Genomic DNA, 14,433 nt, shown 5'->3' on the forward strand with positions numbered 1-14,433 from the left:
ATGAACTGCATTTCAAAGCTTTTCAAGAATCCCTGAATTTTGTTTGTTTTATAGTGTTTGTGTTCTTATTCAGGAAGTGTTTGATGATCTTCAAAAGATCTATACTCTGCAGTTTCCTTTTATCCAATTTCAAGTGAGACAATGAAAGAAGGAAAAAAGTTACTTATGTAAATAGAATTTAAGTGACTTTATTAAGCAAAAGAACAAAGAATGGGATCAAGTATCTGTTCCAGACAGATTGCTTTCACTGCAAGAGAATAAAAGAACAGTTTGGTAAAGTAGCATTTTCCAGTCTGCTGCAGTCCTCAGCAAGGTTATAACAGACAACTCAGAAACTGTGGTGAAAATAAAGCATATAGTTGCTCCTTTAAAACATTTGTCATGTGGACATAAGCAGTATACACTCAATAAGAGTATACCTTTGAATTCTAAGGTGGATATTTTTGATTTTATAATAAATAAAATTAACTTTTAAAAGCACACAAGTTTCAAAAGTTGTAATAGAGAATTAGGTTAAACTGCTTTTATCTGCTTTCTCCCTTTTGAAACATAGAGCTAGTATTACATAGATTATTTTTTTTTCTTTTAGAAAATGAGTTGGAAGGACCTTGTCTTTTGGATGCTGTGGTTTGGCAGACTTGCCTAATTTGGTAGATTTGAGGAGTGGAGAATCTGAACGTGAACCATATAAGCAGCTGACATTTACAGAACAAATTTTGTTTAGTACATGCTAGTTTAAGCTACATAACAAGCTTTTTAGATGTGATGACAGGAACTCTTTAAGCAAGTTTAAGTCAAACTGTGGAAAGAGTTTTGGAGCTGAGTTTTTAGAGAATTTATTTTTCATTTAGAAACAAAAGCACAAACATCTGTAGCACTACGAGCACATTTTTATTTAAATTAGCTCCATTAAGTTAGCATATATTACAGTTCAGTTACAACACAATTTTGCTGCATACAAAAAAATATGTTCTTTAAGAAGGTCATTATCCCTTGTTCCTCATCCTCCGCTACGGATGCACAGCTATGCACTGAGGACACCAGAAAGGTATCCCTGGTTCTTAACTTACAGATACTTAAAAGCTAATGTTTTATAATGGAAATAAAAATACTTATTTGTTTCTAATTTTCATGTCTGAATGTTTCTTTTGTAGTTCTTCAAATTAGGAAACTAGATTACCTAGGATGTTTTTAATATATGAGTGTTTAGCGCTATTGCAGTGCTAGAATCTAATTCTTTTACAGTCTCAAAGTTTCATATTTAAATTATCCTCACTTTTTTATTTATAGTCAAATTCAAATTAATCAGACCCTTTTAATATGAAAACTACCTCTTAATTTTATCGATCATCAGAACACAGTAGGCGCTATTTCATGTTACTTTTGAAAAAAATGCCTTTTTTCCTCAGACTCAAAACAATTGTGTATAAGTTGGAACAACCCCACTATGTCATTCCTAGAAGAAAGTCTCTTCTATGTTTGCAAATGGAAGCTTTTTTCATTTATGACATCTAATGAATTATCAGACTTACTTTCATAAAAGGAAATTCCCTACTAGTTTTCTTTATTTATTCATCTATTTTTGCTCCAAACAGACTTTTGTACATATTCTCCATCAAAAAATCTCTTGGTTTACCCATATTTTGGGTATTGCCACAAAATATATTTAAAGTACTCGAGTAAATTGAGATAAATAATATGATAAATTGAAAACTGGATCTTTTCTGTTTAATCTAAACAGTGTATTTAGGTGCTACTGACCATATTGACAATAAAAAATTTGGAAACATTGAACCAATTTATTTTGCATCTTGATAAGTCAAATAGGTTGCTACAGAAACAAAGGAAAGGTAGGAATACAAAATAAAGGGATATGTATTACATCATAATGCATTCATTCAGTGCTATGTATTTTATAGCAATTTTTAGGTATTATATCATATGAAGATTTTAATTGCTTAAATTGTACCTACATAAATACTGTTACACTAGTATAAACGCATCACATAATCTGACAAAATGCATTATGAAATATATTCCTTTTATTTAAAAATAACAGCTGAAGGAGCTAGTTTTGAAAATACTATTTATACAGAGCATGTTCAGTGGTTCACTTAAATTCACACTGATTTTTCCAAGACAAAGCATGGAGATAGAATATCAACAGTAATTACTTTACAGTGAGTAAAGATTATTTCTTATGGCAAATTCTGCACCTGTCAATGTTTGCGTAATTTAAAGACTTGTAGATACTAGTATTTATATAGTTGATCTGTTTCAGAGGAAGAGTGCATACGGTTAATACTCAGTGAATTATATTTAATAAATGAAAATACAAGCAGATACAGGGGGTTTTTTTCTCATGTATGGGGCATGAGAAATCTTTCTGCATTTGTCTGGGCTGGGGAGGCAGATCTTTCTCCTAAGATGAGGGCATGTCCCTGCAACTCAGAAGGAATCTGGAAGGAATTGAAGCAGTAGCATGGAAGAGTAAAAGAAAGTCCTCTGTAGCTAACACCTAAAGAACTCTTTCAGGATTACGTGATGAGATTTTTCTGCTTAACTTGAGCAGTAGTTAAAAAATCAGTAGTTACTCATAGAGCATATATGTTAGATAGGGAATGTTGCATGATACCTTTCAAGAGTGATTGGCAGTTTTTTTTATTTTTCAGTTACCATAGGTGGATGAGCCATATCACTTCTTTATGCAAAACTTCATAGCTTGATCTTTCATCAAGACTGTAAGAGATGCGGTTTCATTTCCTTTGTTTCTGTAAAAGGATTTTAAATTATAACTGATGCCTCCTAGCAGACTCATCTTGCCAATGTGGCTAAAGGCTGTTTCATTTTGCATAAAGAATTAAAGATTAATTGGAGGTGATGAAAATAGAAGTCAATATGAATATATTTTTCCAGTCAAGTAGTTTGGTACTCACATGGTAACTGTGAATGCTGATTCATGGGTTAATTCAGGATTTTATTTCCCAAAAGTTTAATAAATGAATTTGCATTAAGAAGTGTTCCTTCCTCCCTGTTTAATGCCCTACCCATTATGCTGAAGATGTTAGCCAACATTTGCTCACTTTGTGAGTAACTGATTTTTTTCTTTATGTGAAGAAGAAGTCACAGGAGATCCATGTTTAAATACCCAGAGGCAAAGTGAATTGAATTTAGGTGTCACACATTCTGGCTGCATGTGTTAATTACTGTATTAAAAAGCAGCAGCGGTATCAGCTACTGTAGATTTTTTTAAAGAAAAAAACATGACATTTCCTATACTGCTGAGTAAAATATTAGGGCCTTGAAGGGGAGAGATGCGTTTGACTGCATAAGCTGTTCCTGCTGACAAGACCAGACTAGGTATTGCTGTTCATGGCTGCTCTTTTGAGTTTCTGACCCCTCATTAAGTGTAGTGTTCTCAGGCATTTCTGGACTTTAGTGTGCAGGAATGGTTAGAAAAATATTCAGTTTAAGTCCTTAGGTTATAAGGTCCTTTCTATATCTGGGCATTGACCACTTATCATGAGAGAGATTTCAGGCATTAGGACACCAGGTCTCCAAAAGCTGTGATGGTCTGGAAAGAAAGAAAGAAATCTTTTCATGGATGGGGCCAACATTTCTCTAAAAAAAAGTCACCTAAATCTCCAGGCCAATAAATTGGGGGAGCTAATTAAACATGACCTTAATTTGATATCCTAACATTAGCAAAAATGGCAAGAAAATCTTAACCTAAACTGTGACATGTTTTTTTAAATTTTTCCTATTGAGGGAAGGAAGCTGGTGATGGCTTGCTTTACTTTGGAAATCTCTTTTGAGGGCTGTGTCAGTGTGTCATACTGACTGACAAGAGATGAACTATGAAACTTGGCTGGTCAGAGGAAATGAGCAACCCTTTGTTATGATAATAAAGGGAATGATAGGGCCTGGTGAAACTGCATAGCTGTCAAATACTTGCAAGGTATTTGAGAAGGGGTAGTATGCACTGAAAACAGAAGATGGTTGTCTAGCGTAGGTTGGAGTTATATGAGTGCCAACTTGAGTTTGAAAAATTTTGCAATGTAATTAATGTAATTGAATTTTAGTAAGTAACTAATTGTTCATAGTAGAAAGCATGTCTGTTTCTTGCACAATGCAGTATTCTGTAGAAGGGTAGTAATATTATATTAACTTCAGTTTGTAACCCTCATTATTCCTGATCTTATATGTCAGTACTTTTATTCATAGATTTAAATTGCTGTGGGTTTGAACTTTGGAACATAGATTTATCAGAGCAGGAAATTTGGCCAGTTCTAGATTAGGGAAAGCTTGTTATACTCTTTTTCTATTATTGCATATGTCTTAGTGGTATACAGTCAATCATTGAAACAAAACATAGAATACTGTATGAACATTATGTAAGAAAAAAGCTTTGCTTCCATAATGTTTTCTTATTTTATTTTCTTCAGCATTTTACTTCTATATTTTCTAATTCTTTGAATGCGGTAGATAATAAGATACCAATGCAGACTAAGGGAGCATACAGGTTTTTGCATGGATCTTTACTTGGGCAAACACTTGTTTGCAGAAGATTTGTGTAGAGTATTGGTGTTGTAACACAAGAAGACATTGAGTAGTACGGGTCTAAACATGTGTGGCATTAAAGTTGGCATTGCTTTGAATTACGTTTTATAAACTTCATTAGTTCCACCTTAAAAATCAAAGACAAAAATAGCTACATATGAACACGTACACACAAATATATGTATAGGTATGATATATGTATCTAACCATATGAAATATGTATCACATATTTGACAGATCCTTTACCAATGACGTATCAAAATAAAAAATCTAGTTCATTTGTCAGTCTGCTAAAGTTCTTTGAAACTTTTAGACAAAGTGCTTTAAACATGTTAGAGATACATAGTGCATCCCACACTCCCCAACAAAGGAAGAGTTTGTCTGTCTGAAGTTTGGCTGCAAGGGTTCTTACTCCCCAGCACTCTTCTGCCTATTAAATATAATGCAGCTCAGGGCCTAAGTAAGCTAAGGAAGTGGAGAACATAAAGCTCTACTTTTAAATACCAAATGAACTCTAACTTATGTGTGAAACCAAAGATCCTGGCTCAGATTATTGGTGATTTCCTTTTTTACATTTACTAAGGCGATCCCAAATGTAGAGTAGAAATAAGGCTCCGAGTAAGACTGTGACTATCTCATTGCCCACTTCCTTTCTTCCCCATTTTCATCTTTCTTTCTCTCCTTCCTTCTTTCCCTCCATCGCTCACTGCTTCCCTCTCCTTCTCCTTCTTCCTCCCTTTATTTCTTCAGTTGTATTGTACAGAGGAAGTCTAAAATACAGAAAAATTCACTATTTTTAGACTTTTCAAAAGGAAAAGAAGCACATAAATTTCATGTCTGTGAAGGCCTCAGAAATTTAAATAAAAATTTTTAGATTGTTCATTTGTAAATATGAAACATACATTTCTCCCTAAATATGTTTAAATGAATTATTTTCTGATAACTTTCTGGTTTATCTTTACACTATATTTTCAAAATTATTCTTTACATATATACCTGTAAAACTATACTCAGGTTTATCTAAAAATTGTAATCCCTACACACTTGCAAAAATGAATATTTTGAAGTCCAAGGAACTCTAAAAATATATTTAATATTTAGAGAAAAGTTACAGATTTTTTTAAACTATCACATCTTTGATAAAGTATATCTGCTAATTTACAATTATACATTAATTTATTATCATTTTAACTGTTATAACATGTTTCTACCAAACTCTGAATGAGTCCTGAATGATCTTTAGGTAAAATTCTCATTTTAAGATAGTATATTTTATCTTAAGACTGAACAATGAGATTTAAATATCAACCTCATTCACTTAAAAAAAAATAATTGTAGAGTAACAGTATTGTGTTATTGTTACTGTGGTGTTTATAAGGTGTTTTCAGGCCATTTTTAAGCATTTTGAATATTTGTTTGAACTATATACCAATCTTATTTCTTGTCCATTGGGATGTTTTCATTTATGTGCTAAAGTTTATGTTGCACATTTGGAATAATTTTATTAGTCTTCAAAACTCAAACTGAGCCCATGGGCTAGAACCTACCCCTCCTCCTACACTTTATTGTTTTCTTTACTATGGAACAGTGACAAAAATGTCTACTGAAAGTGTCAGTAAGTTCTTAATACAGATGTCTGTGAAAAAGATTCACCTACTCTTTACTCAGAAAAGAAGGAAACTGTCTGCTTGGCACTAACTGATGTCAGTAAATTTTTTAGGTTTTTGTTTTTATTTCTGGTGGAGAAAAGCATGTTTGAAGGCTCTTGATTTGTTGCCAGATTCTTTTACCTCATCATCTTATTGCCCGCCTTTTCTACTACTTTTTTGTAAAGCTGAATAGGAGAGCAAAATCAATATTACATTTATTTGAAATATTACCCCAATAATTATATTTCAACAAAACATCTAATTTCTATGGAATCCAGCTAATCTGCATTATAAATTAGTGTGGTGGGGAGACAAATGGATAAACTGGAAGTAAAGGGAATTACGTAAAAGCATCTAGGCACACATAATAAACGTATCAAGTGAAATGTAGGAGATAGCAACTTTGGTAGGGTTTCTAGGAGTTGGTCCTACAGATGAAATCCAACAGAAATATCCTTTTCCTAGGTAGCCTGTTAACGTATAGTCTAAATAATACTGCAAATAACCCATATTTTCTTGAAATGGATAATTCACTTCTTTTTTTACATGTGTCTGTTTTCTTTAGCTGAATGTGGAGCAACTGTCTCTGGAAATGAAGGAACACTGTTGTCTCCAAATTTTCCATCTAATTATGACAACAACCACGAGTGTATCTATAAAATTGAAACAGAGGCTGGAAAAGGGATCCATCTTAGAGCCAGGAGCTTTCAGCTGCGTGAGGGAGATATTGTTAAGGTAAAAAGAAAATAATTTCACTTTCTGCCATGCTCAAAATTCACATTGCAGGAACAACTCTGGTTCTAACACCATTTTTTAAAATTTTTATTTTCAATTCACTTTCTCACACAAAATGTATAATTTCTATGTGGATAGCATAAGTAACGTTATACTAGATTCAATTATATTTACTGGATTCAAAGAAACTATAGGTGACATTGAGATTTCAATTATGTTTATAGAAGTATTGGACTGTTTACAATGGGTTAAAATAAAAAAAAAACCACTTGCATTTTAGGTTAACTTGGATTTTGAATCCTAAAGTGTCTGTATTATTTTCTGTTTGCAGCAGTATTTATAAATGTAGCATGGTGATTACTCAATAAAGGACAGGTTTTAATTTTGGTACATTTTTTATTTCTTATTTGTCTCACACAGAACTGTTTTGTTGCTTGTTTTCTTTTTTTCAAACTAATTAATTTGCTTATTTTACTAGAAAGTAGCTAGCTAACATATAGCATTGTAGTATTTACTAAAACTGTAATTACAGAAGACTTTTTTGACTCTTTTACATTGTAGATAGCCTTTGAAACATGGTCTAAATATGTACAGATTTTAAACGTGTAATGTACTTTTCTACAGCATGGCCATAATCTGTCTTTTCATAATAAAGGCGGCCGCATTTTTGTATGCACTGAAAATCATGACATTCATCTGAAGTGCTGAGCATACATTAAGTTACTCTTTCAAATCTATGTCTCTAAATCTTCAGAGTTAATAAATACTTCAAATCACCAAGTGTTCAGAATCCAGTTAGCAACTTGCTTTCTGGGGATCTCAGATCTACATTTAACATGTTAGAAATTGCTGTCTACGTTTCTAACTTGACTTTACTATTTTTATTCGCACTGCATAAAATTCGCACAAGGAGTTTAAAGATATTGCTATGGATCAAATTTTGGTGGCCATATTTTTATCAATTTTGTCAGCTTAAGAGACTCCTCATGTAAAAAAGTGTGACAGTTAAATTTGAAGTTACAAATTTCTGGCAGAGTACAAGGCTTTTAGAGATGTGATGAAGGTAGGGAGGGGAAAAATGAAGATTACCTTTAAGTATCGTCTTTATAAATATAGACATTCATATCTTTGTTTTTCTTCTTCTTTTTAGCAAGTACAGGCTGGATTAGTCCATGAAATAGCATCTCCTGCAGTATTAGAAAGTTACAGTCAAAAGAACAGCCTTTTCTCCATCTTTAGCCACAAAATCATTGATAATAAAAGCATGCATGCTTGTGTAGCCACCATGTATGAAACACTGCAACACCTTGGCTTATGGTTTTACTTTTAGATCAAAGAGTATTGAGTAGGTGAGCAAAATGTGTGGCCTATATTGTGCTTTACTCCTAGCTTCCATGGCCTGAGAGTGCAGATCCCCAAACATATTTTTTGCTTTGAACAGATGCAGCAGACAAGGAAGAACTTTATTGCCCACTGAGCTGCTTGGATACAGTACATTTTGCACATATCAAGTTTATAAATAATTTGACAAACTACCTGAAAAAAAAACAAACCCAAACAACAAACCAAACCAAAACAACCAAACCCAACACCTTAGAAAATCCTAAACAAACTTTCAAGAAACTCACTTATTCTTCAGAACATTTAATGACTAATGTCAAGCATACTTAGAGAAATTCCCTGGAGACATAAGATCTGCCTGAGAGAAAGCTGTGCTGGGGAACCTGTTAGATACTTTCTTCTTTCATAGATCTGTTAGCACAATACTCCTGAGGATCCAAAGGAAACAAAGGCAAAATTGTGGCGATATCTGCACTGCAAGGCCTGTTCTTTGGTTCTGAGGCAACTGGCACAGCACAGCTTCCATTTATACAATCAGACTCTCTTCCACCGCAGCTTCTCTATAACCTGTGTTTATAAAAACCATCTGATTCCTTTCTACTCTCATGCCAGGATGTCCTTATATATATTGCCATTGGAATCAGCCTTGTTTAAGCAAATGTATACTATCTACTCCCTTCTCCCCCTTCCCATTCCTGTCCTGATTTGCATGGGAAGGAGATCTGAGCATGTGAGGCAGAAATAAATTTTCATTTGCTCTGACCAGGTCTACAGTCTGAGCAATTGGGAAATTAAGACACTCTCAAAAGACTTACCTTTCCCATAGCTTTGGCAGGGGTGTGGACTTCTGAAGTTTCCTTTCTTTCCTATCTGTACCCTAAATGTGAGCAAAATATGTTATAAACACCAGCCTCCTACCTTGTCTCTGCACAGAAGAAAGCCCCAAGACTGCCTTGCAGGCAGCTTGCACGGGATAGGCTAAAGATTAAGAATATTTATAAATCTCATGGTGAAATACAGGGCATTTTCCCACCTGAATGTCTTGCTCTGTTTACAAGGAAAATATGCACATATGTAATGTTGCATTAGGTGCAGGTGCCCAGGTTTTGTTAATGGGGGGCTGCAGGGCCCCTGTGAGGAGCGGATGGGGCTGCCCCGGGCCGAGCACAGCCAGTTTCTGCTGGTTCCAGGCGGCTCCAGCCACCCCCACAGGGCATGGCCGGGCCTGCAGCCTTGTGAGGTGGTGGGGCCTTGGGGGAAATATATTTAAGAAGGGGTAATAATGCTGTGCAGTAGTGTGTAAGAAAAAGGAGTGAGTAAAAAAGTGTGAGAAACAACCCTGATAATGCCAAGGTCAACCCACCACGAATGTCTTACAAGATATACAATGTCAGTATTTGAGGTGGGATTGCTAAGAATTCCATGAGGATGTAGTGGAAACACTTGGGAACATATATAGAAAGATGCATAACAACATCAGCAAGTTATACAGGAATTATCTCTCAAACTATCAAAGCAACATTTTAAAAGCATTTCCCTTTGAGATGATTTTATGCCGTAAAGATCTGTGCAATTAAGGAAAAGTGCAACGTTTAGTTGTAAGTGATTTCTTTTACTGTCAGAGTAAAGAAACTGGAGTTTAAGAAAATCTAGCCAGCATTTCCTTCTCCTTAGGTGAGTGTCTGTTTTTATATTCCCACAGTAGGTGTAGATACATTAGCACTGTTACTAGAGCATTTTGCCTCATGAATAATTGCGGCACTGTCCTCTTCTCTTGCCTCTCTATTTTAATCCCAGCAGCAGAGCAAGCACTTTCCTTTTCATTCCTCACAAATGTTTAGGTGAAATGGGGCATCCCTGAATGCTCTAGCTACATTTATCCTAGTGCTCCAGACAATGCTGTGATCATTCCCCGCTGCCCCTGAGGCCAGATTTCACAGCTTGACTACATCCATAACGTTAACTCTAATCTTACAAAACAAGGTGGCTCACTCAAACTGTCTCTCAGAAACAGTCCGTGGCCTATGCAGCTCCTGCACTAATGCTTTCTCTGGAAAGATTTGTGAGGGTGTTTGTAAGTTTGAATTAAATATGTGCCAAGGATATACTGACGATAAATACTGTGCAGACGATCAAGTTGTGGTGACTGGACTCCTACTGTGGCAATTTTACTTGCTTTAAAAATAGAAACTACCTTCAGCTGTATATATTCAACTAGGTTTACAGTTGGCACAAGTGGGAATATTGAAGTTGCATATTGATGCTGTAGTGCATAGGGAATAACACAATTTGCAAGGGTATTTCTGACATCAGTAAGACTGGTGCATGAGGAAGGGTCAAAACTAAGGCTTTCAAGAACACATGCAGATTAACGACTAAAGTAATGGGTAAAGCTTTGTATAGCAGTGTCAAAGTCTGAACTTGAATTAGCAGGAAAGAAATCTGAACTCAAGTAAAGAAATAGAAACAGAAACACCATTTTGAGGCATATGGCAAAACTGAGTACCTGGATTATCTGTTTATTTTAAAGCTTATCCTTTCTCACTCACGAACACTTCAGCTTCCCAATCTCCCTGCCTTAACTGCCACTTGAAACTGCACAATTCTTTAAAGTGGCTAGATATGGTGAAATCTTTATAATGCAATCACCATGAATTTGTTAGAGGTAAGAGGAAGACCGGAATGTCATTTTGTGTCTTTCGTCCAGTTGCCTAAATAGATTTTCCTTTTTTCTTCATAACAGAGAAAATAGTAATCATAGCATGTGATTTATAGGTCAAATGGGTTCTCCTAAGTGAGTTAAATGGTCACACACAAACTGCCTATTGGGAGTGGTCCTTTGCCCACACTAATTACCAAACCATGACAAAGAATTGCTATGGAAAATGCTTTTTCTTTCCAGGAATGGTTCAAACAAGCTATCAATATAGACAATGGAGAATCAGTGCTTGTATTTGTTCACTAACACTGTTTCAGTTACTAGAGTAGACATGTACCTACTTATGTCTATAATGGTAGCACTGCTAGACAAGTATCAGCAGTTAAAAATTGTGACAGCTTTTTTTACAGCTGCTTTCACACAATCCCTCTTATCTCCTTTTTATTTCATAAAACAGTGTTTTCATTTGTGTCTGGATTCATCTAGAGAGAAACTATTATTTGACTTGCTGATCCTCAGGTAGAAATAGTACTGGTAACAGTCAGTGAGGTAGAAGAACACTGTTGGAACAGGATGTCTAAGAGACAATTGTAGTAATTACATGTTGTTTGGGGATTTTTAAAGATTAATTAAAATAACTTTTTTAAACAGATTTTTTTATTAATGACTATTAAAAATAGATCATTCAATTCAAAGTAATATCTCTCAAACCAATTAAAATATATCTGTATTTTTTGCATAATAAAATGATCAGAATACTATTAAAACCTTTTATCTTATGATGAATGAATTGTGTAATAGATTTCCAGCTCTGATAAAGTGCAATCAGTCCATGTAAGTCATCTCTAGTTCTGGCCCAGGACAAAAGCAGAAGCTTGGAAGCATTTTTGCAGATACTCTTAGCACAGCTTAAAGTCGTATTTCTGCTGAGAGGTAGACATCAAGTATGTGTTACTGCTTGCACAAATCTTAAATACAATTGGTTGTGTCTTCTGATAGCTCTTGCATGTGCCGTCATACAAAACAATCTTTACCTTAGTAATGACAGAATATAATGTTCTGTCAATGGCTAGCATAATACATTAATTTTCAAAAATTCTTTTAGGGAAGGTAATTATTTCTATCTATGTATGTTTGTTAAATTAAATTTATACTTTTATCTTAAAAAATCTTTATGCACATTGTTTTTATTTTTTTTTTTAATGTTGGCATTTGAGATGAATGAGGTAATTTCAAAGCATTCACCTATACTGATGATACGCTGGTATTTTCTCCGCTGAGAAAATAGCTCTGTTTTTAACTAATGGTCATCATCCAGAAATGCAGTTGCAGTGGTTTGTCTTCTCAAAAGATGCATTTCCAAATTTCATTAATAGATCTAACTGAACATTCAAATAGGAAGAAGTTACTCAAATGTAGCAATTTAGTTTGTTAAATGGGTCACTGCCTGCTTCTGGCTGGAATAAGTATAAATCCTCAATGTACCACAAAGTCTGAGAATGCAGAGATGAAGATCCAAAGCTTGAGATATTTACTGTAATTGTAGCTTTTGCCTTAGTTCTCTACAGTCACACTAGGACATATGAGATCAAGGTTAAAAAAATATCTTTTCCTTCATATTAGAAACCAGCTGTTCAGACTCATTACTTGCTGTTGTATAAACATCTACATGATGTATAGTGTATGTTTTGGAAGTATGAAACACTTCATGTTTGCTTATTTTTCTGTGCGAAAGTACAGGTGATTTATTAAATTTAAAGAAGAGATTACTTTTTTTTAATTCACTTTGAGACAACAGCAACAACCAAAGCAAAAAAAAAAAAAAAAAAACCAACCCAAAACCCAAACAAAACACAAACAATAAACCCACAAACCAAATCCAAACAACCACAGACTATTTTGGCACTTTGTGGCTTTCAGGGCTTGTAATAAGCAAAAATAATTCCCTGGCCCCCCACCCCCCCTTACCCCTTAGCCAACTCTCTGCACTTGCCTTGTATTGGTGAACAATCAGAAGGATGTTCTTATTTATTCTAGGATTTGAAAAATCACAGAGGTTAATATTGTTGATTTTCACAGAATCACAGAATGGTCAGGGTTGGAAGGGAACCCTAGAGATGACCTAGCCCAACCCCCTGCTAAAGCAGGTTCACCCAGAGCAGGTTGCACAGAATTGCATCCAGGCAGGTTTTGAATGTCTCCAGAGAAGGAGACTCCAAAGCCTCTCTGGGCAGCCTCTCCCCCTCAAGGTAAAGAAGCTCTTCCTTGTATTCAGAAGGAACTTCTTGTTTAGCAGTTTGTGCCTGTTGCCCCTTGTTCTGTCGCTGGGCCTGGCCCCATCCTCTAGACACTCACCCTTAAGATATTTGTAGACATTGATAAGATCCCCTCTCACTCTTCTCCAGGCTATACAGGCCCAGCTCTCTCAGCCTTCCCTCATAAGGGAGATGTTTCTGCCCCCTCATCATATTTGTAGCCCTCTGCTGGGCCCTCTCTAGCAGTTCCCAGTCTCTCTTGAGCTGAGGAGCCCAGCACGGGACACAGCACTCCACACACAGCTTCACCGTTTTGTCCTCCATTAAAGTTTTCAATAAAAAAACATGGAAAATAAGAACATGTCTATACTTAGTCTGGAAAATAGACTCACATCTTTTTGAAGATCTATCTTTCTTTCTTAAAACCTATATTAAAACAGAAATTACGGCAGGCTCAGACTCTGACATAAAAGGTGACAATGTGACTTTAATACCTCAGTTCTGCTGTTGATATCTTCAGAAAGAACTGAGTAGGCTGTAAGGGTTTACTTACCTCTTTACAGCCTTTCTTCAATGGTGATTTCAGAAATTGTGCTTGTGTTAGCCTTTGTGAATAATCATGTAAAATAATCTGAGTTTAAGAAACCTCAGAAGATAGATTCATGTATAAATATTAATTTAATTGAAGATGAGCTCACAAAACTGAAAACAAGAAAAGACTATAAAAAACCTTAAGGGTAACAATATTTTTAATTCCACTGAACTGCATAGCCAAGTGGTATGTACATCACAACATGGAAGCATTAACTTTATGAAGAAACCATTGGCAATACATAGCTAAATTTAGAATTATTGTATAAAGATAAACTAAAGTTTTTCAAATATTTAGACTTTGTGTCCAGTTTCATTCTATTATTTTGTTTCCACCAGGTGTATGATGGAAAAGATAGTTCTTCACGCTCCCTGGGAGCCTTCACCAAAAATGACATGATGGGAGTTATCCTTAATAGCACCTCTAACCATTTGTGGATAGAATTTAATACCAATGGATCTGATACTGACCAAGGATTTCAGCTCACTTACACAAGTAAGTAGTTCAAAAATATGGTCTCATTGACTGTTTTGTGGCGAGATATGTATTTCTCAGCTGCAGTGATTTCTCATGGAATGGTGAAGGTAATTTCATAGAATGTACTGTTGTTAGGAGACTGAGTTTTACTTGTCTATATGTTTA

General features: G+C 35.1%; 1 protein-coding gene across 1 annotated transcript in view; it reads left to right on the top strand.

Annotated features, from left to right (window-relative positions):
* Positions 1-14,433, top strand: part of CSMD1 (CUB and Sushi multiple domains 1) — a 1,210,443-nt gene that overhangs the window by 939,797 nt on the left and 256,213 nt on the right. Inside the window, exons 22-23 of the mRNA XM_055714855.1 lie at positions 6,775-6,944; positions 14,130-14,286. Coding sequence (XP_055570830.1) covers positions 6,775-6,944; positions 14,130-14,286 — 327 coding nt within the window. The remainder of the gene's footprint in view (positions 1-6,774; positions 6,945-14,129; positions 14,287-14,433) is intronic.

This window comes from Falco cherrug, chromosome 6 (assembly GCF_023634085.1).
Source record: "Falco cherrug isolate bFalChe1 chromosome 6, bFalChe1.pri, whole genome shotgun sequence".
NCBI lineage: Eukaryota > Metazoa > Chordata > Aves > Falconiformes > Falconidae > Falco > Falco cherrug.